Source organism: Scyliorhinus torazame, chromosome 17 (genome assembly GCF_047496885.1).
Source record: "Scyliorhinus torazame isolate Kashiwa2021f chromosome 17, sScyTor2.1, whole genome shotgun sequence".
Classification (NCBI taxonomy): Eukaryota; Metazoa; Chordata; class Chondrichthyes; order Carcharhiniformes; family Scyliorhinidae; genus Scyliorhinus; species Scyliorhinus torazame.
Genome location: NC_092723.1, coordinates 11,865,753 through 11,893,321, shown reverse-complemented (window position 1 = coordinate 11,893,321; position 27,569 = coordinate 11,865,753). Strand labels below are relative to the sequence as shown.

Here is a 27,569-nt window from a genome sequence, read left to right as displayed (position 1 = left end):
GTGGCATTTTTTGCACGTGCGTGATTAGGTCGGGGTTGCCCACCGTGGGTGCTGGGGGGGGGCGGGGGGCGGGGGATCCTCCCATGTTGCGTTCGGGCTGGGGGGAAGGTCGGGGATTTTATTTGTGGGCCTCGGAGATCGGGACGGCATTTTTAAATCTCTCGCTACAACGGGCAGTTCCGGTGACGAAAGCTCCCCGTTGTAAAAAACGGGGCAATGTGCAGCCTCGGCCGCCCGTTCCCCGTTCAGGCTCCTTATTCAACGCGAGTAGCGCTCACGGGGGAACTTTGTTCTCTTTTGGGAAGATCATGCCTATAGTCTCCAAATGGAGAATCCTGCGCCATGTTTCTTACTGGCACCCAGATCATCCCTTTCCCAGGCTCTGGAAAAATGATGGAGACTCACACGTCGACAAGAAGTGACACCTGACTCCTGTCACCGTTCTATTCACACCCAGCAGAGAAATGAAAATTAGCCTCATTGAATTATCGAGTATTCACACCCCATTCAGGTTAATAACATTAATCTAGCTGTTGAACTAAATAGTGGGTGAAAAGTGTATTTCTTTATTTTTTAAATATTAAAGCTTCCTATTACTCTCACAAATGGCAGGAGGACCTCTGACTGAATATAAACAAAGTAATAAAAGCTTTAGTGCTGAACACTAAGGGCTCCTGGCCACCTGGGTCCCCAGGTACCGAAAACTCCATTCCGCCCTCTTCAGCGGAAGCTCGTCTATCCCCCATCCCTGTCCCCTGGGTGTACCACGAAGAGCTCACTCTTCCCCGCGTTGAGCTTATACCCGGAAAAGTCCCCAAACTCCCTGAGCATCCACATCACCCCCGGCATCCCCCCCACTGGGTCGGCCACATACAGTAACAGGTCATCGGCATACAACGGTACCCGGTGTTCCTCCCTCCCCCGGACCAGCCCCCTCTAGTTCCTGGACTCCCTTAGAGCCATAGCCAAAGGCTCAATTGCCAATGCAATTAGCAAGGGGGATAGGAGGCACCCCTGCCTCGTCCCCCGGTACAGCCAAAAGTATTCCGACCTCCTCCGATTCGTGGCCACACTCGCCACCAGGGCTTCGTAAAGTAGCCTAACCCAACTAATGAATCCCTCCCTGAACCCAAACCTCCCCAACACTTCCCAAAGGTACCCCCACTCCATCCTATCGAAGGCCTTCTCCGCGTCCATCGCCGCCACTATCTCCGCTTCCCCCTCCACTCCAGGCATAATGATTACGTTAAGGAGCCTCCGCACATTGGTATTCAGCTGCTTTCCCTTAACAAAACCCGTCTGGTCCTCGTGAATCACCCCCGGGACACAGTCCTCAATTCTGGTAGCCAACACCTTGGCTAACAGCTTCGCGTCCACGTTGAGGAGAGAGATTGGCCTATACGACCCACACTGTAATGGGTCCTTGTCCTGCTTCAAGATCAGCGAGATCAACGCCCTGGATATCGTCGGGGGAAGGCCCCCCCCCCCTCCCTCACCTCATTGAAAGTCCTCACTAATAGAGGGCCCAGCAGCTCCATGTACTTCCGGTAAAATTCCACCGGGCACCCATCTGGCCCCAGTGCCTCCCCGCCTGCATACTCCCCAGCCCCTTAGTCAGCTCCTCCAGCCCTACCGGTGCCCCAAGCCCAGCCACCTGCTCCTCCTCCACCCTCGGGAACCTCAGCTGATCCAAAACTCAACGCATCCCCCCTCCTCCGTCGGGGGCTCAGACCTATACAGCCTCTCATAAAGTCTCTAAATACCCCATTTATTCCCACCGCACTCAGCACCATGTTCCCCCCTTTATCCCTAACTCCCCCATCTCCCTCGCTGCCTCCCGCTTCCGAAGCTGGTGTGCCAACATCCGGCTAGCCTTCTCCCCGTACTCATACACCGCCGCTTGCGCCTTCCTCCAATGCACCTCCACCTTCCTGGTGGTCAACAGGTCGAACTCGGCCTGGAGGCTTCGTCGCTCCTTGAGTAGTCCCTCCTCGGGGACCTCTGCATACCTCCTATTCACCATTAAAATCTCCCCTGCCAATCTCTCCCTCTCTCTCCTCTCCTTCTTCTCCTTGTGGGCCCTAGTGGAGATTAGCTCTCCCCTAATCACCGCCTTCAGCGCCTCCCAGACCACCCCCACCTGCACCTCCCCATTATCGTTAGCCTCTAGATAGCTTTCAATGCACCCTCGGATCCGCCCGCTCACCTCCTCATCCGCCAGCAAGCCCACATCCAGGCGCCACAGCGGGCGCTGGTCCCTCTCCTCCCCTAGCTCCAGCTCCACCCAATGCGGGGCATGGTCGAGATGGCTTTGGCTTAATACTCCGTGTCCTCCACCCTCGGGATTAGTGCCCTGCTCACAACGAAGAAGTCTATCCGGGAGTAGGCTTTATGGACGTGGGAAAAAAAAGAAAATTCCCTGGCCCCCGGCCTAACAAACCTCCATGGGTCCACTCCTCCCATCTGGTCCATAAACCCCCTCAGCACCCTGGCCGTCGCCGGCCTCTTACCCGTCCTGGACCTGGAGCGGTCCAATGCTGGATCCAGTACCGTGTTGAAGTCCCCCCCCATTATCAAGCTCCCTGCCTCCAGGTCCGGAATCCGGCCCAACATGCGCCGCATAAATCCGACATCATCCCAATTCGGGGCATATACATTCACTAATACCACCCGCACCCCCTGCAGCTTACCACTCACCATCACATACCTACCTCCATTGTCTGCCACGATGTTCAGCGCCTCAAACGACACCCGCTTCCCCATCAAAACCGCTACCCCTCAATTCTTTGCGTCCAACCCCGAGTGGAAAACCTGCCCCACCCACCCCTTTCTCAGCCTAACCTGATCTGCCACCCTCAAATGCGTCTCCTGGAGCATAACCACACCTGCCTTCAGTCCCTTCAAGTGCGCGAACACCCGGGCCCTCTTGACCGGCTCGTTCAGGCCTCTCACATTCCAAGTTATTAGCCGGATCAGGGGCTCCCCCCCCCCCCTGCCGATTAGCCATCCCCTTTTCTAGGCCAGCCACGTGCCCGCGCCTCCTGCACTCTCCATTCCCCCCAGCGGCAGACCCCCGCCCCGACTCTCTCTCCGAGCTCCAGCTCCCCTTTGGCCAATGCAGCAGCAACCCAGTTCCCCCCTCCCCCCCTCCATCCCTCCCCCCCCCTCCCCCCCAGCTAGGTCCCCCCTAGCTGCGTTGCAATACCGCCCGCGGCGGCTCGTTAGATGTGGGCCTCCTCGCCAGGACTCAGTGGGCCCCATCCAGCTCCAGGGGCATCGGGAAGGCACCCGCGCCCATCAACGCGTTCAGCATCGTGACCACATATGCTCCAGCACCCAACCCCTCCACTCCCTCCAGAATCCGCAGGTTCTTCCTCCTCGATCGATTCTCCATGTCCTCGAACTTCTCCTGCCATTTTTTATGCAGCGCCTCGCGCGCCTCCACCTTCACCGCCAGGCCCAATATCTCGTCCTCATTCTCCAAGGCCTTCTGCCGCACCTCCCGGATCGCCGCCCCTTGGGCCTTCTGGGTCTCAGCCAGCTTGTCGATCGAAGCCTTCATTGGCTCCAGCAGCTCTGCTTTCAATTCCGTGAAGCAGCGCTTGAGAAACTCCTGCTGCTCTTGCGACCATTGCGCCCATGCTGCCTGGTCTCCACCCGCCGCCATCTTGGTTTTCCTCCCTCGCACTTTTCGCTGCACCAAAATTACTTTTTTCACCGCCCCACTCCTGGTCCAATCCATACAGTGCCGGCGAAATCGTACTGTCACATTCCCACACTGTGAACCGTCGAACAAATGCCGTTGGGGCCCCTAAATAGAGCCCAAAAGTCAGTTTGTGGCGGGAGCTACCGAACGTGCGACTTAGCTCAGCATAGCCGCAACCGGAAGTCTTCAAAATTAATCTTGACAAATGCATGGATAGGATGGGTGTAGAGGGGTACGGCACAAGGAAGTGCTGAAGGTTTTGGCCAAGGTTGGTATCATGACCAGTACAGGCTTGGAGGGCTGAAGGGCCTGTTCCTGTGCTGTATTGTTCTTTGTTCTTGCACTGTAAGGATTCTATGGATACAATGGACTCAGTTACTTGCAACAGGTCAGGTTTTCCATGGTCAGTGGAAGTACCCACGAGGTTGACTGGCTTTCTCCTCAACCATTGAGGATTCCTCCAAATATGTGGTCATGATACAACCCACTGCTTTCTGCCCTAACAGGTTCAGACGGTGTAGTGGGACCAAGGGAGGTGAATGGACGATTAGGAGGATCCATCACTGTCGACTGCCAATACAACAGACCAAGAAACAGGAATTCTGAAAAATATTGGTGCAAGGGACGACGCAGATTTTTATGCACAGTATTAGTGGACACTCAGAGAACACAGCAGGAAAGAAACAATAGGCTGTTCATTGTGGACAACCAAACCAGTGGAATATTTTCCATAACAATGAATCAATTGTCGCTGGGAGACACGGGATGGTATTGGTGCGGGATAACAACGCTGGGCAACGATGAGATGACTTCTGTCAAATTGAATGTCCTTGAAGGTAAGCTAAATAATTAATCAGAATTTATTGACTTTGAGGGCACTATTAGCACTTCAATAAATGGACTCCGGCAGTTACTTGTTCCATTCTCAGGCTTGCTGGGTTGAAAAAGGTTTCTGATACTTAAAATCTAAATTCAGAAAAAAAATAAGCCATCTGTACTTTCGATTGATATCGGAGAAGAATTGGATTGAAATAGTATTAAATTAATAGAGAAAACATGCTGGAAATCTGAAATAAAAATGATCAATCCAGTAAATATATATGTGCAGTCAATACTTGTGCAGAGAAAATACAAGTTAATGTTTTGGGTAGATTCTTCTTCCGAATTGAAAATTGAAAGGGAAACACTTATTGCCACAAGATGGGTCAGGATAAGAGCAGAGACCCAGGAAATGGATGCAACTCAGAAACATAGAATTGTTCCATTGCAGAAGGAGGCCCTTCAGCCCATCATGTCGGCACCAGCTCATCGAATGAACAATGCACCTAGTGGGCTGGAGTCTTCCGCCCTGCCCGCCGCAGGAACGAGCCGCGAACAATGGAGAACTCCATGGACCTCGGGCAGGCTTCTCTGATCGCCGGGCGGACATGGCCAGAGAATCCCGCCTGATATCTTTTCCCCGCTTTCTCCTCACATTCTGGAATAGTCTTCCTCTGCAGGTGATAATCCAATTCCCTTGCAGTGGGCGGCACAGTGGTTAGCACTGTTGCTTCACAGCGCCAGGGTCCCAGGTTCGATTCCCGGCTTGAGTCACTGTCTGTGCGGAGTCTCCACGTTCTCCCCGTGTCTGCGTGGGTTTCCTCCGGGTGCTCCAGTTTCCTCCCACAAGTCCCAAAAGACGTGCTTGTTAGGTGAATTGAACATTCTGAATTCTCCCTCAGTGTACCTGAACAGGCGCCGGAATGTGGCGACTAGGGGCTTTTCACAGTAACTTCATTGCAGTGTTAACGTAAGCCTACTTGTGACAATAATAAAAAAAAGAAAAGAAAGATTTTGAATAGCTGGATTGAACTTACCTCCACCAGCACAGTTTGGCAGCATATTCTAGATCTTAACAACACGCTACACAAAATAGTTTCTCTTCATGTCCCCATTTCCTCTTTTACCAATTACGTTAAATCTGCACCCACTCATTCTCAATCCTTTCACCAGACGCAACAGCATTTCCCAATCTACACTGTTCAGAGCCCTCATGATGTTAAACACCTCCATCAAATCTCCTCTCAATCTTCACTTCTCCAATGAAAACAGTTCTATCTATCTATCTATCTGTCTATCTTCATAACTGAAGTTTTCCATCTCTGGACCAATTGGCGTGAATCATTTCTGCAAATCTTTTCTCAAATGCTTTAACGTAACTGAGGGAGGAGGTTGTTGTTTAGTCTGGTGGAGAGGGGGAAGCCAGGAGAACGAAAGGTGGAAAAAGGGTTGGAGCTCTTCCAGAAAGCGACCATTACGGGATTTCTACCCACGGCGAACGATCCTGAAAAATCGCGACCGTTAGATCTATTTTCTCTCTCTACAGATGCTGCCCGACAAGCTGAGTTTTTCCAGCACTTTTTGATTTTTGTTTAAAATTCCAGCATCCACGGTACACTGTTTTTGCTTAAGTTCTTTCAGAGAGCCAGCATGGACACAATAGCATGAACAATCACCTCCTGTCCTCAAAATACCTCGTGTCTGTGATATTTGTCACTCTGTTTTATCAGTACGTTACTCTCTTGACCTTCAACAATTATACGTTGCCCTTTATTCTTGCAGCCAGATCAACTGAGCTAAGACAAGTGTACGGGACATTAGGAGAAGCTGTCACGCTGAAGTGTCAGTATCAAGTACCATATTACCAGGATCATGAGAAGTACTTGTGCAAGGGCTCAGAGAGGAAATTGTGCATCATGATTGCGAACACTCAAAAACAGAATGCAAACATCAGTGGAAGGATAATTGCTGTGGATAACCAGACCAGTGGAATATTTGCTGTGACCATGACTGAGCTATCCATGAAGGACGAGGGGCTTTATTGGTGCGGAATAACAGTCATCGGCTACGACAATATGATTCCCTTACAACTGAATGTTTTAGAACGTAAGACAAACATTTATTTCTCCCTGATAAGTAGTTTCTATACAGTTAAGCAAAGTGTTATATGTTCTGCTAAGAGGAACACGAGTTATTGGCTCATCGTAATTCATCAGGTCCATGAGCAGAGTGTGAATTTTTTAGGGAGAGATGTCACATGACCCAGTCCAGTTGGAAGTGATGGAACTTTGGAGGTACAAAATGGATCTTTGACCTTTACCTCATTCATTAGGAGACGCCAAATTCTGTCCATTGGGCGAAGCACTTAACACAGAATCATAGAAAGCCTGGTGGTGACACAGAAGGAAGGCAATCTTCTCTCAACTCCCTCTCACGTGTCGTGATATGCTTAAGCAAGTGTATGTGTAAATATGTATAGCTTCCGACCAATAGGTGTCAGGCAAGTTATAGCACGCGACACCTCTTTTTGTTTTGAAACTTTAGACTCACAGGCCGAGTTTGCCCAATGTCTCTTCATAAGACAGTCTCGCCATCTCTGGAACAAGTCTGTTTAACCCTCGTTGCGCTCCCTCTATATCAATAATATCCTTTCTGGGGTAAGAGGATCAAAACTGCACACAATACTCCAGGTGCAGCCTAACCAAACTCCTATACAATCGAAGCAAGTCCTCGCCACACCTGTACGCAAATCCTCTTGCGATAAAGGCTAGCATTCCATTGGCCTTCCTAATAGTTTGCTGCACCTATATGCTAGCCTTTGTACATCTGTACTTTCTAATTTCTTACCATTTAGGAAATCTGCAAATACTCTGCAGATCTAAAATAGATGACCTCACATTTTTCCACACTATATTCCAGCTCCAATGTTCCTGGCCACTTGTCTTTCTGAAGGGATGTCTCTGCTGTGGTGAACAACAGATTCATAGAATTTACAGTGCAGAAGGAGGCCATTCGGCCCATCGAGTCTGCAACGGCTCTTGGAAAGAGCGCCCTACCCAAGGTCAACACCGCCACCCTATCCCCATAACCCAGTAAACCCCACCCAACACTAAGGGCAATTTTGGACACTAAGGGCAATTTACCATGGCCAATCCACCTAACCTGCACATCTTTGGACTGTGGGAGGAAACCGGAGCACCCGGAGGAAACCCACGCACACACGGGGAGGATGTGCAGACTCCGCACAGACGGAGACCCAAGTCGGAATCGAACCTGGGACCCTGGCGCTGTGAAGCAATTGTGCTATCCACAATGCTACCGTGCTGCCCACGATTGTCAGTTTACTCAAACGGGATTACTGGCAATTTCAGTCAAATTCAATTTATTGATCTCAAACTTATGTTGAAGTGGTGCAATGTTCACTGCTGAGGTTAGTTCATACTAAATGTAACACATTTGGAATTTGCTAACTTGCCTGGACCACATTTAGGGCCAATGTCACCGAGTTCTTGCTCCCATGCCAGAAGACTTTTTTAAAAATTCATTTACAGGATGTGGGCGTCGCTAGCGGGACCAGAATTTGTTGCCCATTCTTAATTGCCCTTGAGAAGGTGGTGGTGAGTTGCCTTCTTGAACCGCTGCAGTCCGTGTGGTGTAGGTACACCCACAGTGCTGTTAGAGAGGGAGTTCCAGGATTTTGACCTGGTTACAGTGAAGGAACGGCGATACATTTCCAAGCCAGGGTGAATTCTTGGGTGACAATATTTGTGATTCTCTGGATAAAGACATTTCTTCTAAATGCTTTGATGCATTTACTACTGACAATCCCGTAACAGCCTCCCCGAACAGGCGCCGGAATGTGGCGACTAGGGGCTTTTCACAGTAACTTCATTGAAGCCTACTCGTGACAATAAGCAATTTTTATTTCATTTCATTTCATCTACAATTAACGGCTCTTAGTTTTGGACTTTCACACAAGTGGAAACATTTTTTACATCTACCTTACCAAACTATTTTACTAGACAGAACAGATTTTCCCAATCTACGCTGTCCATAACCCTCACGATTTTGAACGCCTCTATCAAATCTCCCCTCAATCTTCATTTCTCCAATGAAAACAGTTCAAAACCTATCAATCTATCTTCATAACTGAAGTTCTCCGTCTCTGGACCAATTGGCGTGAATCATTTCTGCAAATCTTTTCTCAAATGCTTTAACGTAACTGAGGGAGGAGGTTGTTGTTTAGTCTGGTGGAGAGGGGGAAGCCAGGAGAACGAAAGGTGGAAAAAGGGTTGGAGCTCTTCCAGAAAGCGACCATTACGGGATTTCTACCCACGGCGAACGATCCTGAAAAATTGCGACCGTTAGATCTATTTTCTCTCTCTACAGATGCTGCCCGACAAGCTGAGTTTTTCCAGCACTTTTTGATTTTTGTTTCAAATTCCAGCATCCACGGTACACTGTTTTTGCTTAAGTTCTTTCAGAGAACCAGCATGGACACAATAGCATGAACAATCACCTCCTGTCCTCAAAATACCTTGTGTCTGTGATATTTGTCACTCTGTTTTATCAGTACGTTACTCTCTTGACCTTCAACAATTATACGTTGCCCTTTATTCTTGCAGCCAGATCATCTGAGCTAAGACAAGTGTACGGGACATTAGGAGAAGCTGTCACGCTGAAGTGTCAGTATCAAGTACCATATTACCAGCATCATGAGAAGTACTTGTGCAAGGGCTCAGAGAGGAAATTGTGCATCATGATTGCGAACACTCAAAAACAGAATGCAAACATCAGTGGAAGGATAATTGCTGTGGATAACCAGACCAGTGGAATATTTGCTGTGACCATGACTGAGCTATCCATGAAGGACGAGGGGCTTTATTGGTGCGGAATAACAATCATCGGCTACGACAATATGATTCCCTTACAACTGAATGTTTTAGAACGTAAGACAAACATTTATTTCTTCCTAATGATTATCTTTTATACAGTTAAGCAAAGTATTGTATGTTCTGCTAAAAGGAACACGCGTTATTGGCTCATCGTAATTCATCAGGTCCATGAGCAGAGTGTGAATTTTTTAGGGGGGAGGAGATATCACATGACCCAGTACAGCTGGAAGTGATGGAACTTTGGGGGTAGAAAATGGATCTTTGACCTTTGCCTCATTCGTTAGGAGCCACCAATGAGCTACCATGAATGCCCTGCTAAATTTCAGCTAACAGGACATTGGTGAAATTTGTTTGGTAGGAGCAGGGGGAGAGGAAGGCCAAACCTAGGTCTAAATAATTGCTGAGGGAAATCAAAAGCTTGTGAGAAAAGTCAGGCTATCAAGAAAATAATTGGCATCCAACAAATTAATTCTCCTCTGCCTGATCCTCAGAGTTAGATCTGTATATAGACAATGGGCAATGGGGGAATGAAAAGCTTTGATTTCCACATAGATTGGACCATACGCAGCAACTATAAACACCTGGAAAATTGTGGGAAATTTGCAGCCGAGTATCTAATGCACCGCTGTCATTGTTATTGCTTTCACAGCTCTTAAAACAACCACTCTGCCCAAAGAATCTCAGAAAACAGTCAACTTGGAAAGTAAAAGGTAAATTGTGACTCAATATATTTGAAAAATTAATATCCTTTTACGTCATTCAGAACAGAGCCTCTGTTATTCTTGATGTAGGCTGCTTGTTATAACATGAATGCTTCAGCCTATAAAACTTACCTTTCACAACCTTTCTGCTTTCCACGGGTTGGGGCGTAGGTCCCAGCCCGGAGTAGTGACTTTGGTTGACAACTGTTTTGAAGAAGGATTGGGGGTGGGTGGGGGGGTATTGAAACGTTCCGGGTCCACTTTGGCAAACACCGCAAGGTCAGAATTCTGACACTACAGAAAAATATTGGGAACCAGGTTGAGTCCGTAGTTGCTGAGTTGTTATGATCCCAGTGGATGGTATGACTAGACGGGACGTTCCCAAATGGGGCCCTAGCTCAAAAGATTGCAACTTATATTTTTTTATAAAATGTGGAGGAACAGAGTCATGGGACCACTAGTTATTTTCAACAACAATTTGTTTAATCAAACATGGAAAATTGGATTATAACACAATATTCCTTTTCTCCCCCCTTAGCTTAACAAATACACACAAAATTAAAGATTAATATGGATTCCAAAGGACATCTTAAGGTACACTGGTGTATTTAACACACAAAGTCCCTTGTAAGCACACAAGATGACTGTGGTCCAATACACACACTCCACTCTGAACCCAAGTTAGTGTTTTTGTATTTCTCCTCAAACCCCCCCCCCCCCCCCCCGATGATGATCACATGAGTTTCCAAACACAAGTCCCACAAACACACTTTAAAATCTTCTCTCATAATAATGCTTTCCTTCGCAGTTTGAATACTGAAATCCAGACCAGGTTTTACAAATTACACATTTAAACAAAGCCTCCACGCTACTTTTAACAGTGAATCCAGTCCAGGATATTACACAAACCCCTATAGGATTTCTTGGTCTTGACTATTATGCAAACTGATTGCTTTAACTCCAGATACCCAGAGTGTATTAAAATAGCTTCAGATATTTGATTTAGCTCGGAGGGCTGCTGTGCCACTTTAAACAGGGTTACCTCAATTGTCTCTTTAACTCAGAACACTTTGTTTACTCTTCCTTGAATTCTTCTGAACAATACCTTGGTCTCTGTTTACTTAACTCCAGACCTCTTGGTCACTTCCCCAGTTTTCTTAACTCGCTGCTCTTCAGAGCTCTGTACTTGTTTTCTGAACCAAGATTTAATCATATAGCTTTTCCTCTAGCAAAGCTGAGAGAGATGTTCCCTCTCGAACCTTCCAAACCAACTGCATCTAGGAACCTTCTCTCTCACTACCGAAATTGAAATAAATCAAAATTAACATAGCTAAACTAAAACCTGAAAGCTTCTCAACCTTACAAGGTAAATTGTAAATCAACACCCACATGCTGATGCCTTTTATTTATTCTTCCCACTGCAGCCCTCTCTAAGCATGATAGAAACACAGGTGGAACTTAACCAACCCCCGCACATACAAACACCTTTGTCTAGCATTAAGCTAACCAAAGCTCTTATCCTTTCAAGCAAAGAAACATTAAACTAAACCCACTTCGACCTATACCTTATTTCTAATGCTTACCAAGCAAATATAAATCTGTTAAAATGACCTTTGTTCTCCTAACACAGTGTTTTAAAAAAAACTTGTTTTCTTGTTCCAGTTACTGATGCTGCTCAGTTTGTTCCTTCTCCTTGCCAAAGCTGTTGACTCATTGCTGGGAACTAAATTTCAATTGCGTCATTGTTCACATGTAAGCCTTGACATAATTCAACAGTTAATTTGACCCTAAGCTATCTCACAGCTAAACTGAAATCTGCCCTCATTTGATGTTCGTACCAGCACATAACCAATCAAGGATCCCTGCTGGCAAAATATTTTTCTCTTTCCTGAACCAAAGAGAATGAGAGTTAAGGCGGGAGACTGTGGTGCGATAGAATTGTCTGGTAATCCAGAAACCCAGGCTAATGGTCTGGGGGCATGGGTTTGTATCCCACCCCAGCAACTGAGAGTATTTGAATTCAATAAATAAAGTTTGGATTTGCGAGCTAGGCTCAACAACAGTGGCCATGAAAGTATCATCCATTGTCAGAAAAATCCATCCGGTTCACAAATGCGCCTTTAGGGAAGGAAATCTGCCGTCCCGACCCGGTCTGGCCTACATGTGACTCCAGACCCACACTAATGTGGTTGACCCTTAACTGCCCCTCTGAAATGGCCGAGCGAGTCACTCAGTTCAACGTCTATTAGTGATGGGCAACAAACGCTGGTCTTCCGACGATACGCACATCCCACAAACGAATAGCTAAATCAATTATCCTGTTCCCTCGCCCATCTCACCTAAGTTTAGACATCTCGGCAGATCCCTAGAATCTCCCTGAGCCGTGTTGCTTAGCCCAGCTGTCTGACGGACAGTAGGGGAGGACAGGGATTGTTCTCTATTGCTGACCGTTGCTGGTCAGTTGGTTCTGGTGCAAAGAAAAGTCATTGGAAAAGCCACTGCCATACTGAGCTTCCACCAAAGAGCTAATTCAATGTGGCAGGCACAGTGTTTGATACAACGAGGAGAATAATACCAGGACAACAGAGAGCCCACTGCTGGGGCTGAACATGGGAGGTCGGAGCTGGGGAAGTATTTTCCCACTGGGTGGCCATGTATTTAAGGACAGAGGCCTGCCCCCAAGAGCTGCTGGACCAATCACAGATATCGCAGGATCACTGTCAGTGGTGTCAAACGCTGAGGCAGTAACTGCTTGGAAAGAGAATCCATTTGCTGACTTCCTATAAATCAAGACAGTAATATTTTCAGAGCATTGTATGAAAAGGACAGTTTTGTAGCCGTAGGTTTTCCATTGAACTTCTTGTTACTCCAGAAGCTCAGAATTGATACTCCTCAAAGGGTCTCCAGCTAGGCCGGGGATGTTATACAGCTGGGGCTCTCCTTGTAAAGGGAAAACCCCCACCGCCTTAAAGGGGAAGTCCTGACTGCCTTAAGGGGGAAGTTCATATTCCAGGGAGGTCATGGGAAATTGTTTGGGTCTGATCCCGTGACCTTCATTGGGGATATAACAATTATCTTTTACATCCTTTGGGACATCCCAAAATGCTCTACAGTGTAGTCATTGTTGTAATAGGTACGAGTAAATAATATTTTTTTAAATAATCTTTATTGTCACAAGTAGGCTTACATTAACACTGCAATGAAGTTACTGTGGAAAGCCCCTAGTCGCCACACTCCAGCGCCTGTTCGGGTGCACTGAGGGAGATTTCAGAATGTCCAATTCACCTAACAAGCACGTCTTTCAGGACTTGTTGGAGGAAACCGGAGCACCCGGAGGAAACCCATGGAGACACGGGGAGAACGTGCAGGCTCCGTACACACAGTGGCCCAAGCCAGGAATCGAACCCGGGACCCTGGCGCTGTGAAGCAACCGTGCTGACAACCGTACTACCATGCCATCCTTGGAGTTTAAGGCTGCTTGGGATTCAGTATAGCCTGTGCCGCCACAGTAACATGAGATCAGACCATGATTGGCAGCAAAAATGTTTGGCTCCCAGCAGCTGGGGAAGGGCTGCTGTTGAACACTCCCCGTGCTTGATTCAAAGCTACAGGATACAGAATCCACCTTTAAACAATTAGCTGCTGGACACCAAAGAATAGCTGGGGTGGAAATGGCTGCTGGAAAGGTGGAATGAAGGCTCTGCAACTTGGGCTTCGTGTGGGACATGGCGACAAACTCACAGAATGTTCGGTCCTTCAGCCGTTCAGCAGGCGGTGAAAAAAAACAAAGCCATTTTTGACAGGACGTCCTCATTAAAAACTGAAGATAGTCCCTCATAAACCCATTAACCTTTAAGGGCCATACATTCAACGACCATTTCGACCACACAATGGAAGTCAATCAGAAACATCGGGCTGGATTCTCTGTCGTCGGGTTTCTCCATTTTGCCGGCAGCCCGGGGGTTTCCCGACACCGTGGGGCTGTTCCACAATGGGAAACCCCCATTGACCAGCTGGCGAAACGGAGAATCCGATGGCGTGCCGTACCAGAAATCTGATGCGGCGGGACGGAGAAATCAGCCCATGGTGTTCAGATTCATCTGTCACTGCAGGTGCGAATGAAAAGGCAAATTTTCAATTATACGTCAGGTTCCCATGTCTCCGAAACATCCAAAAGGGCTCCAGGCAGAATTAAATTTATTGTACAGTTGTTCCCATTGTCATACGGTAAGCACAGTGGGCATAATAATAATCTAATAATCTTTATTCGTGTCACAAGTAGGATTACATTAACACTGCAATGAAGTTACTGTGACAAGCCCCTAGTCACCACACTCCGGCGCCTGTTCGGGTACACGGAGGGAGAATTCAGAATGTCCAAATCACCTAACCGCGCATCTTTGGGGACTTGTGGGAGGAAACCGGAGCACCCGGAGGAAACCCACGCAGACACAGGGAGAACGTGCAGACTCCGCACAGGCAGTGACCCAAGACGGGAATCGAACCTGGGATCCTGGCGCTGTGAAGCAGCAGTGCTAACCCAAGCCGGGAATCGAACCCGGGACCCTGGCGCTGTGAAGCAGCAGTGCTAACCCAAGCCGGGAATCGAACCCGGGACCCTGGCGCTGTGAAGCAGCAGTGCTAACCACTGTGCCGCCCATATTATGAGCAGCAAATTTCCACAAATAACAACATGATAAATGACGAGTTAACAGGTCACAAAGATCAATCAAGGACACAAGAGCCAGGAGGAGGTGTGGACCATTCGGCCTGTTGAGTCTCCCCCCCCCCCCCCCACCCCATTCAGTATGATCACCACCCACCTTGGGCTTCAATTGCACTTCCCTGTCTGTACCCCATACCCCCACCCCCACCCCCCTACCCAGATTCCCTGAGATTCCCTGTCTATCCCAGATTTAAAGGTGTTCAACGATGGGAGCATCCAAAACGCTCTGGGATAGAAAATTCCCAAGATTCAGAACCCTGAGATTGAAGTAATTTCTCCTCATCCCATTCCTAAACGATCGGCCCCTTTGCCCTGAGGCTGTGCCTCTGAGTTTTAGATTCCCCAAGCTGCGGAATCTCGCGGAATCTCGCAGTGCCCACCCCATCAAACCCCTTCAGAATCCTGTACGTTTCAGATTGGCAGTTTGAAATGAATGCAAATCCTGAGTGTACTAACCGTCCAACATGGATAAATACATAAAGACAACGATAAATAAACCTATTTACCTCGGGAATGCTGCTGGTAGCTTAGAGAACAACAGGCGGAATATTCTGATATTTTTCAAAGTGTCGGTCTCGGTGAGGGAACCCGGGTGAATCCCACCACCACTCTGGGCGGGAAAAGTCTCCGTATGTTCAGCCTCGGAAAAAAAAAGCCCGTGGTCTGCCTTTGATTCTCTCGCCCTGCTGCAACTCGCTGCAATCACTGGGGAAGGGTGGGGAGGTATTTAAACATCTCCCCAGCACTTCCCAGCACTTGTTCCAAGTCCAATCGGGGGAGGGCAGTGATACGCAATCAATACGCTTGAGTCCAGGGGGAGTCATATCGATCCAGCTTTAATCAGATTGAACTGTACCCAGCAGCGAAGTTACAGAAGTGAAGGCTGCTGGGACGGCATTGGTTCTTTTACCCCGCCTCTCAGGGCGGGGCTATGTACATTGCCCAATGGTAGGCCCCGCGGTCTAGCCAATGGTTATTCCTCTCTCTGGTACCGCAATACCTGGTATTACCAGGCAGACAGAAAGACTGCGCCACGTCACCGAGGAAACCCTCAGAAAACTTCTGGATGGGGCCCTGCAGGGGTGGGAGACCCTCTACCCTCGATTGGGCAGACGACCTGCCGGCAACCTCACCAACCTCACCTGGAAGGCTGTGGCCATGATAGTGAGCACCAGCTCACTGCAGAGGGGGACAGGAGCAGCGGTGTCAGGAGAAGATGAATGTTCTTCGTTATGCAGCCAAGGTAAGTCTGCCTCCTCATGTCCCCTTAATGTACCCCTCACACCTTCATGTAGATTTCCCTCCCAGCCACCTCTCGGAGTCCCAGCAGTTGTCGTGTTGTCCCCTCCACCCTCCCATACCCCCCCCCAGTATCTCCTGTGCCCCTCACATTCCCCCTCCCACTCTCCTCCCACACGTCCCGGAATTCATGCCATCTGACCAGGCAGGATCCTTGCATACACTCTCCCCCATTTGTCTTATTGCACAACGTGCATGAGCGGGCACCGCCCGCCGGAGTTACGCCCAAGCCGAGAAGCCGAATGCCCTTTGAGGAGATAGCCCCTGAGCTGGCCGGCAAGGAGGGGGACCACACCTGTGCAGAGGGTGAGGTGAGGGCTGCCGACAAAAGTGAGGGACCCTCAATACGTGCAGCCCTGGCTCCAGCCTCGTGTGAGTGACCTTTCCCCGATCTGTGTTCCCCAGCCCTGCGAGAATGCCACCTTGCTTCTCTTTTGGGTCAATCGGTCGAGCAGCTCGGACCATCCCTCTGGACAGCACAGACCCGGGTAGCTCGGAGACTGGCATCTCGGAGACCAGCATTGAAGAGGTGTCACACCGGTCACCCTCCACCAGAGCAGAATAAGTACTGGACTGGCTTCGGGGTCACTGACTGCTGGACACCTCGCAGCTGATGATCCATAGAAAGCGTGGGCAGGGACGTCCCAGGATCCGGTACTCCGAGGGATGCAGGAGCCCAGGTCTCTGCTGAGCCCCAGGCCGGTGACTTGCCCCTGTGTCCTGTCGTGGAGATACAAAGGAAGAGTCGTGAGCATCAGGAAGGGATGCCAGTGTCACTCCTCGGACTGCAAGGCCTTCTGTTCAAGGACATGGTGCGGTCAGTCCGACACAGCGAAGCCAACACTGTGAGGATGGCACCATGGCAGGGGATGCCCGCTCCGTGGTTCAGCTCATGATCTCCATGACTAAGGGCATGAGCTTTAAAGTGCAGGGCTTCAACTGCACGGTGCAGGCACTGGTGGGAATCCGCTAGTGTCAACGCCAGTGGATGGCTGAGCTTCTGGATCTCACTCCAGCTCCCATAGAGGAGCCCAGGGGACACGGGCACCCAAAGGGAAGAGGATGAGCAAGGGCATTTTATTGAGGTATTTTTTGGTATATAACAACACAATGTACATGAAACTATAAACATAGTGTAAAAGCCATCTCCCTCCCTTACAGGTCCCACCTTTATTAACCCCCTATTCTAAGCTAAACTAACCCCCCCCCCCGCCCCCCAACTTCTGCTGACAACTAATTTTCCGCAAAGAAGTCGACGAACGGTTGCCACCTCCGGGCGAACCCTAACAGTGATCCTCTGAAGGTGAACTTGATTTTCTCCAAACAGAGAAAGCTAACCATGTCCGATAGCCAGGTCTCCGACTTCGGGGGCTTTGAGTCCCTCCAAGCTAATAGTATCCGTCTCTGGGCTACCAGGGAAGCAAAGGCTAGAACGTCTGCCTCTTTCTCCTCCTGGATTTCCGGGTCCTCTGAAACCCCGAAAATCCCAACCTCTGGACTCAGCGCCACCCTTGTTTTTAACGCCGTGGACATGACATCCGCAAACCCCTGCCAAAATCCCCTAAGTTCGGACATGCCCAGAAGATGTGGACATGGATCGCTGGTCCACCCGCACATTTTGCACACCTGTCTTCCACCCCAAAGAATCTGCTCATCCGGGCCACTGTCATGTGAACCCGGTGAACGACCTTAAATTGTATCAGACTGAGCCTGGCACATGTTGCGGACGCGTTGACTCTACTCAACGTGTCCGCCCATAGACCATCCTCTATCTCTCCTCCCAGCTCCTCCTCCCACTTGCGCTTCAGCTCCTCGGTCTGCGTCTCCTCCGACCCCATAAGCTCCTTATAAATGTCCGAGACGCTCCCTTCTCCTACCCACCTCTGGAAACTACCTTGTCCTGATCCCACTTAGCGGTAGGAGCGGGAAGGTTGACACCTGTTTACGTAGGAAGTCCCACACCTGCAGATACCTGAATTTGTTTCCCCTCGCCAACCCAAACCTCTCCTCCAGCGCCCTCATACTCGGAAAGCTCCCCTCTATAAACATATCCCCCATCCTCTCAATCCCTGCTCTCCGCCATATCCGGAATCCCCCATCCTTACTTCCAGGGGCAAACTGGTGATTATTACAGATTGGGGACCAGACCGATGCTCCCTCTGCTCCCACATGTCTCCAGACTTTCCGGGCCGCCACCACCATGGGGCTGGTGGAGTACCGTGCCGGCGGGAAAGGCAGAGGCGCAGTTACCAACGCCCCCAAACTGTTGCCCTTGCCAGCCTCCATACGCTCCCATGCTGACCACCACCCACTTCCTGATCATGGCTATATTCACCGCCCAGTAATAGTTACTAAAATTTGGCAGCGCCAGCCCGCCCTCCCCCCGACTCTGCTCAACCATTACCTTCCTTCCCCGCGGGGTCTTGCCCGCCCAAACAGGGCCAGAGATCACTTTGTTGAAGTTAACAGGACCGCGGAATAAAGATGGGAAGACATTGAAACACGAACAGGAATCTCAGGAGGACCGTCATCTTCACCGTCTGCACCCTCCCAGCTAATGACAACGGGATCGCGTCCCATCTCTGAAAATCGTCCTTCATTTGGTCTACTAGCCGGGCCAGATTTCATTTATGCAGCCGGTCCCCTTGAATGCCTAGGTACCTAAAGCTTCCCCCTACTAATCCAAACGGCAGGTCCCCCAATCGCCTCTCCTGTCCCCTCGCCTGGACCGCAAACATCTCACTTTTCCCCATATTTAGCTTATACCCCGAAAACCGGCCAAATTCCCCAAGAATCCTCATGATTTCTTCCATCCCCCCCAATGGGTCCGATAGATACAGACACAGGTCGTCTGCATAGAGCGAGACTCGGTGCTCCACACACACCCCGGACCAGCCCCTTGAGGCTCTTGGAGCAGCTGCCAATGGCTCTATAGCTAGCGCGAAGAACAGAGGTCACCTGTGCAGCCCTGAAATGAGCCATTGGCGTAAAGGTTAAGAGCGGCAGTGACTTTCAGGGCCATTGGCAATGGGTGACCTCCCAGTCCATGTGATGCCAACTCCTGCATCACCTGACACAGATGGTCCACTGTCCTTCTGGGCAGACACAGCCTTCTCCGACACTGGACATCCTACATTTGGAGATGGGAAGTTCTCCAATGGTCAATTCATGGCCAGTAGTTTCTCCCCGGATGCTCTACCATCCACGGCTCTGCACCCAGAAAATCAGCACTCCCTACCTCCGCACGGCAATAGTCCTGCCCGCGTGCAGCCACATGTCTGCATCGCAGCTGCTCAATTGCCATCAAAAGAACTGCCAGCTCAACTGGCTACATCATTCTCTCAAACCTCAAACTGAAAGGAAGTGAACAGGAAAGTGAGTGATGAGGAGTCCTGACAATGTCCTGACCCGCAGCCCTCTCAGGATCCGGGACATCCATCCATCCATGCTGATCCCCCATGATAGCACCTTTCCAATGATCCTCACTCCTTCCCCGGTCACACAATTTCCCACATTTGCCCCTCTTAACTCCACCTGAATGAAGGGCTTGAGAACCTCAGTGGGCCGCCTGACTCCCCCAAGGGTGAGGGGTGAGGGCAGTTGAGTGCATTCGTGGACCTGTGCTCTGACCTCATGGGGGACCGAGATGCTGCCACTTGTCACATGTCCTGAATGGGGTGACTAATGAGCGCTGAAACCCTCCTGCCTTGCATTAGGGGCAATATCTGTGACACCTCTCTGTTATGAGTGTTAGCCTGGAGTTCAATGCTTGGGGTCTAAGCTCCCAAATATTTTGATTAACATAAATAACCAAGTTAACAAAATCAAATGAACTGAGAGACAAATTAAAGGGAAAGTCCCCAAAGGGAAACTGCCTTTAACTCCCAACTATTTTGTTTAACACAAATAACTAAGTAAACAAAATCAAATGAACTTAGGGAGCCTTAAGCTCCCAAAGGGTTAACTATTGGATGCCAATCAGTGGCACACTCATACATTGCAATACTGACTAAATTGGCACAATTGACTTGTTCACGGTGCTAATAGGCCTCCCTTGGGTCAGGTGAGGCACACCTGATGCATGTGAAGACTGCAATTTGCAGTCACGTTCGTCCTCAGAGGCAATTCTCATTCTCTCAGCTCCCATAGGCTGCGGATTAAACGAACCTTCCAACTTGAACAGCCAGCCACTCACACACCAATCCCTGACAGCCTCCATAGTCAGTGGCCTTAAACTTCCAGACAGCTCAGGGCCCAGGTTGCAAAGTGCAGCCTGAGTGTAGGAGGTTCTGATAGCCCCTCTCTCCCTCGTCTTCTGTCCTCATGAAGCTGGTAACCACAAGGCAAACAAGCAGGACACAGGAAGCATTACTTGCAATCCAACCCCCAGACCCTTTGAAACTTCTCTCCCCGAGATGCTGAGAATCAACCGCCCACGGCCTCGGGTTGAACCTATCTGGGTCCCCCGCGTAATCTCCAGTAGCCCCCCTGTGCTCGTTACCCTGGAGTGTAATGGGAGTCCTGAGCGCTCACCTCTGATATCCCTCCAGAGGTGAGATCACCAGATTCTGTTTTTTTTATGTAGTTGTTGTAAGTCACGCCAGCATTGTGTCACGCTGGTCTGCAATGAATACTCAGTGAGGGGGAAGTCCCAGCAGGAGGGTTTGCTAAAGAGATGTTAAATCATCCAAATGATGTTCCTGACATTCCAGGGTGGGGAACCTATAGATAGAAGACCTCCCCTCTCTTATCTTCTGAGATGCGTCATAAGAATCATAGAATTTCTGCAGTGTGGAAGGAGGATCTGCACCCACCCTCCGAAAGAGCACACTACCTCGGGCCATATCCCCATCCTATCCCTGTAACCCCGTAAACCCAGCTAAACCTTTAGACACGGAAGGGGCAGTTTAGTATGGCCAATCCACTTAACTTGCACATCTTTGGACTGTGGGAGGAAACCGAAGCGGAAACCCACGCAGACATGGAGAAAGTGCAAACTCCACATAGGCGGGCTGGAATTGAACCCGGGCCCCTGTAGCTGTGAGGCAGCAGTGCTAACCACCGTGCCGCTTCCAGGTGTGCATCTTCTCATTCCGGGAAATGTGATGTCGCTAGCGAGAATCCCGAACCTGCGGGAGTTTGCACCCGCGTCGCCGTTCTCGCTGACGGCTAATGCCAGCACAAAATTTCACCCAACATATTTTCACCAGCTTAAAAGTTCAAGGCTGATAAATGAACCAAATTAGCTGTTGATTGATTTGGAAGTTCACTTTCAGCTGATGAAAATGGGTGAAAACATAAGAGAAAAGTCCAGCAGGGATTTAAAAAAAAAAAAACTGAGCATAAACTGATTATTAGTTTGTGTTCCTCCTCATTATTTCAATTGCTTTATTGGGCCACCAGGGGTGTCGTTTGGTCCAAAAGGTTCCATTTGGGGCAATGATAATAAATACTACCCACTTCCTCTGTTGTAAGAAAGGCATATTAGTAATGGGTGATATCTAAATTGTTGACAAAAATGATGAACAGTAGTTAATACCTAGATAGTCACATTGGATGATGATAAAGATCTTGAAACACCCAAGTTGTTCATATATGAAGTTGTGTGACATCTCAAAGATTAGTTTGCTACACTTCAGCTGCAATGTATAGGGCGGGATTCTCCGCCGGTGGGATGCTCCATTTTGCCGGCAGCCCGGGGGTTTCCCGACACCGTGGGGCTGCCCCACAATGGGAAACCCCATTGACCAGCTGGCGTTAACAGAGCATCCCGCCGGCGTGCTGAAACAGAAATGTAGCGGGGCGGAGAATCCAGCCCATAATATCTGGGCAGTGAGTAAATTTTGCCTTATCCTTCCCTTGTCTCAGCTATGACTGTGGGAGGCGAAATGGGCAGGTCAGAAGATGAGAGATTGAGGTTTTATATCTGTAGGTATACCTGTATTTTTGAATCTCTCAGAACTGGTACTACTTTACCCAGGTACGCTGCTTTGAGGCTTGTTATTTTAGACAATATTTGTAGAAAAAGAACCGCGACATTGCTTCAGTTATTACCTTATAGTGACTCGCCAAAAACACAAATATTATTGGTGGTCAGCATTGTCTGCCACATTCAATAGACATTTGATGGTCTTGAATTTGTGTTTTAGTTGGTTTTCCTTGTCTCGGGGGTAGCACAAGTGGCTAGCGCTGTGGCTTCACAGCGCCAGGATCCCAGGTTCGATTCCCCTCTGGGTCACTGTGTGTGCGGGGTCTGCACCTTCTCCCCGTGTGTGTGTGGATTTCCTCCGGCTGCTCCGGTTTCCTCCCACAGTCCAAAGACGTGCAGGTTAGGTGGATTGGCCATGCTAAATTGCCCCTTTTAATGTCCAAAAAGGTTAGGAGGGGTTATTGGGTTATGGGGATAGTGTGGAAGTGAGGGCTTAAGTGAGTCGGTGTGGACTCGATGGGCCGAATGGCTTCCTTCTTCACTGTACGTTCTATGTAATACTGCGTTAGCAGCCCTGATAATGACACTTAAGGTTCCTTGTTCAGTATGTTACTGTATTTTCAATGATACATCATCCCACAGCTTCCTCCGCTTGAGACCCGATTCAAAAGGCCATTGATTTCTGTCCTAAAGCAAGAATGAAACTTTGAGGTTAGGAAAGGTACGCAATTTCAGTGTGAGCAGGCTGCATTACAATTCCCAGTTTGTGCTGCCACTTCAGAACATGCACTTTTTAAAAAGAAAATGACAGAAACGGCACAGGCCAATCCACAATGAATATGGTCGTCACACCCACCATCAGTCTGGACTCCATCCAGGAGTTCATTGGCCACTGGAGTCAGTGCAAGAAAGAACAAGTATCAAAGTGGTTATTTCATTGATCGAACCCAGTCAAGTGTTTTTTGCTTCAGGGATGTTTAGTCTAGTCCACTGCTGATGGTGTAAGCCTCAGTTGTGTTCACAGGGTCCCAGGACACAGTCATAGAACCATAGAATTTACAGTGCAGAAGGAGGCCATTTGGCCCATCGAGTCTGCACTAACCCTCTGTAAGAGCACCCTGCCTAGGCCGACCCCCCCCCCCCCCCCCCCGCTCTGTCCCCGTAACCTAACCTGTACATCAAGGGGCAATTGATTATGGCCAATCCACCTAACCTGCACATCTTTGGACTGTGGGAGGAAACCGGAGCACCCGGAGGAAACCCACGCAGACACGGGGAGAAAGTGCAAACCCCACACAGATGGTCACCCGAGGCTGGAATTGAACCTGGATCCCTGGAGCTGTGAGGTAGCATTGCTAACTACCCACTGAGCCACCGTGCCGCCCTGAGTCGCAGTAGGGCCAGCCCTTTTAATGAGGCAGTGTGTGGGTGGTCTTTCGCTGAGCTCTTTGGCTGCTTGACAATTTATGCAGTTTCATGGATTACACAGCCTATTGTTACTCCAACATTATTTTACTCTGCAACTGTAGTAACGTTGGCTCACCAGCTGGGTATGAACTAACTAAGGTTTATTTGCAACATACTGGCTGGAATTCTCTGGCAGTTTAGATTCTCTGTTCCCGCCGGCAGCACACCCCCGTTCCCGGGTTTCCCGATGGTGTGCGGTTCTTCAATGGGAAATCCCATTGACAAGCATTTGGAGCAGGGAATTCTGCTAGCAGCGATCGGCACGTCACTGGGTAACATGTGACTGGGGGACCGGAGAATCCAGACTCATATCTTACAGCCTTGATATGACATGACTACCAGTCAGCATCCGGAATCGATCTGAAGCAAAAGACCCCGACCCCGACACTAGTCACCTGATTGTTTTTTTCTGGGTCATGTGACCCTATCGGCCAATCACCCCTTATAGGGCTAGACACAGACGCTGCAATTTTTTTTCTCCTTAAAATATGTATCCAATTCCCTTTAGAAAGTTAAGATTGAAACTGTGTCCACCACCCTTTCAAAATGTCGATACCACATCATAACAAGGGCTGCCAAAATTTATTTCACCAATTTCCTTCATATTGGATTGGATTGGATTTGTTTGTTGTCACGCGTACTGAGGTATAGTGAGAAGTATTTCTCTGCGAGCAGCTCAACAGTTCATTAAGTACATGAAATGAAAAGGAAATAAAAGAAAATACATAATAGGGCAACACAAGGTATACAATGTAACTACATAAGCACCGGCATCGGATGAAGCATACAGGGTGTAGTGTTAATGAGGTCAGCCCATAAGAGGATTGTTTAGGAGTCTGGTGACAGTGGGGAAGAAGCTGTTTTTGAGTCTGTTCGTGCGTGTTCTCAGACTTCTGTATCTCCTGCCCGATGGAAGAAGTTGGAAGAGCGAGTAAGCCGGGTGGGAGGGGTCTTTGATTATGCTGCCCGCTTTCCCCAGGCAGCGGGAGGTGTAGATGGAGTTAATGGATGGGAGGCAGGTTCGTATTGCTTCTTAGTTTTGGTTCGGGTGCCAAACATATTTCAATGTCTCTTTCCGTGATCAAACCAAATCACAAACTAATGTGACTGTGCAGATCGTCCTCTAACAGTGGATGAATCACATGCATGATAGATCATTAACACTATGTGAAGGAAACTAGCTGACCTCTCTCCAGCAGCCTGCTTGTGGGTATTATGTGAGGACAGGATTGGAGTGAATCTGCGATTCTTCTTGTTGGTGACCACTATCAAAGGACAGTGGAAAGGAAAATTAGCCATCGGACGGCTACATGATCTCAGTCAGAAACCTGGACAGAATCTTTTTTAAAATTCATTTATGGGATGTGGGCGTCCTGGCTGGGCCAGCATTTGTTACCCATCCCTAATTGCCCTTTAACTGAATGGCTTGCTAGGCCATTTCAGAGGGCATTTAAGAGTCAACTGCTTTGCCAGGGTCCTGGAGTCACGTGTAAGCCAGATAGGGTAAGGTTGGCAGATTTCCTTCCCTAACGGACACTAGAGAACCAGATGGGGTTTTTGCGACTATCGACAATGATTTCATGGCCCTCATTAGACTTTTAATTCCAAATGTTTACGGAATTCAAATTCCACCATCTGCCACGCTGGGATTTGAACCCAGGTCCCCAGTGACAATGCCACTGCCTTCCCACGCGTCGTAGGGTCCTGCCCGTCGGTGGAATGTTCTGCTTCTGCCAAAGTCAATGGACTTGTTAATCGCTCGGACATCTTGCAAACTCACCCCATCTGCAGCAGGGCCATAAGGCTCCATCCCCTGTTCCTGCAGACTGGCATCCTGCAAAGATCAGTGCTTTCAGCGGGAGAGATGGGGAGAAGAAATTGGGAAATTCAAAATGAAAGGCTTCATTGCTCGGGGAATGAAAATGAGTTTCAAATCAGAGAAATTAACTTTCCCCTCTTCTTTATCTTCACAGCACCTCAAGTTTTTCCATGATACTGGTGGTAACTGTGCTCGGAGTTCTTATTGTCGTGTTCCTTGTTGCTGCTGTTTTTGTCATTAGATGGAGAAACCAAATTGCAGCTGGTAAGTTGCAGAATTTCGAGATTTCCAATTCCAAGCGCAAAGGAAAACCTTTCTCTTTCCAGTCGGGCAAAGTGTAGGGTGAGTGAAGCAGGAAATTTCCTCAGGGCTGCTCCAGTGCAATTGGCCAGAATTGGCTCCAGCGAGGGGAGGATTCATCAGGGTTACTGCCATTTGTGGCGATTCGAAGTGTGAGACAGCAGCTCCGAGGAACTTCCCAGCCTCATTCACAGTTACAAATCCGACCGAGCTGAGGCAGGATCAGCGTGCAAATGTTTCTCGTTCTGCTGTAGTGGGATAGAAAATAAACTCTGCGAGGCCACTCGCGTATCACAGGCCCAAATAGCTTCGGTCAGCAGCTGCACAGGCCAGAGCCCTTGTGTCAATGCTACATGCAAAGAAAAAGAAAATACTTGTGTTTAGGTGGCACCATCCACCTCAGAACATTCCAAAGGGCTTTGCTGCCAATTAAGTACTTTTGTATTGTTGTAAGTGCAGGAAATGTAACAAGCTCCCACAAACCAGCTTATCAGCATTTTGGTGAAGTTGGGTGAGGGTTAAACATTAGTCAGGACACAGGGGGAGGGGGGGGGGGGGGGGGGGTTCCTGCTCACCTTCGATATGGGAGCACAGAAGCTGCAACATTCACCAAAGGCTTACAGAGGCCTCGGTTTATCATCTTATCCAAGATACAGAATCCCAAATGGTGCTTCGCTGCCTGAGTGATGTGCTGGAGTGTCAGGCTGGACCTTTGTGTTCGAGTCTGTGGGGTGGGACTTGAACCCACAACCTACTGACTCAGAGTGTTACCAACTGAGGCACAGCTGACACCTGCAGGAATCTCTCCAGCAGCAGTAGCCAAGCTCAACAATGAATAAGAACATGCCTTGACCCTACAGATTTAAATGAAGCCATAGAAAGTGAACAATATACAATGCAGCACACACAAGGGGTAAGTGTGCAAAGAGCTGGTCGAAGTATGATGTTCCAAACAGACGAGAGTGGAAAGTTTAAGTTTGATATATTTGAATTCGATTAAAATCAATGCTCAAATATCATAGACTATATTTCATGTTTCAATTAACAAAATCAGTAAATCAGTACCATGGGTTTGAATGCAATTGCAGTCAGCAGTTAAGTAATAATAATCTTTATTGGTGTCACAAGTAGGTTTACATTAACACGACAATAAAGTTACTGAGAAAATCCCCTCGTCGCCACACTCCGGCACCTGTTCGACTACACTGAGGGAGAATTCAGAATGTCCAATTCACCTAACAAGCACATCTTCCGGGACTTGTGGGAGGAAACCGGAGTGTCAGGAGGAAACCACAAACTCACGGGGAGAACGTGCAGACTCCAATACCATACAGAATACAATACGTTCATTTGATTACATTGGAAATAACAATAGACGTGACTCTTTAAGCGATCCATTCCAACAGATACCACAAAGGTGGAAATTTACCCAGATACGTTTAAAATAAATGGGTAATGTGCCAATCAAAGTGGTGCATAGAAGCGTGCCATACACATTTCCAAATTCCTGTATGCTAAGATTAAAAATTGCAAAGAATAATTTCTGATCTTGTATCTAAAGATGTGCTATTCAGTGAATTGGATTTATGTCATTCTTAGGTGAGAAAAAATTACCACAAACAGAGGAAGAATCTAACTCACTCTATAAAGATCTGGTAAGAATTTCACAAAGCACATTATTGGATGTTTTACATCTAACTACCCTCCTTTCAAGTGCCACTTTATTCGTGGTCAGAAAATTATTTTTGTACAAAACACAAAATAGTGCAACTGCAGGAAATTTGAAATCGAGAGAGAGAAATTCCTGCGAATGTTCAGCAGGTCCGGTGGCAGCTGTAATGAGAGAAACGGTTAACATTTCAGGTCCATGACTTTTTGTCAGAACCGGAAATTCAAGTTAGAGATGTA

The 27,569-nt window shown here is 48.6% G+C and overlaps 1 protein-coding gene across 1 annotated transcript in view; it reads left to right on the top strand.

The window, feature by feature from the left end:
* Positions 1-27,569, top strand: part of LOC140394558 (polymeric immunoglobulin receptor-like) — a 66,478-nt gene that overhangs the window by 33,953 nt on the left and 4,956 nt on the right. Inside the window, exons 8-13 of the mRNA XM_072481917.1 lie at positions 4,213-4,542; positions 6,308-6,631; positions 9,151-9,474; positions 10,070-10,130; positions 25,516-25,625; positions 27,261-27,316. Of these exons, the coding sequence (XP_072338018.1) occupies positions 4,213-4,542; positions 6,308-6,631; positions 9,151-9,474; positions 10,070-10,130; positions 25,516-25,625; positions 27,261-27,316 (1,205 nt within the window). The remainder of the gene's footprint in view (positions 1-4,212; positions 4,543-6,307; positions 6,632-9,150; positions 9,475-10,069; positions 10,131-25,515; positions 25,626-27,260; positions 27,317-27,569) is intronic.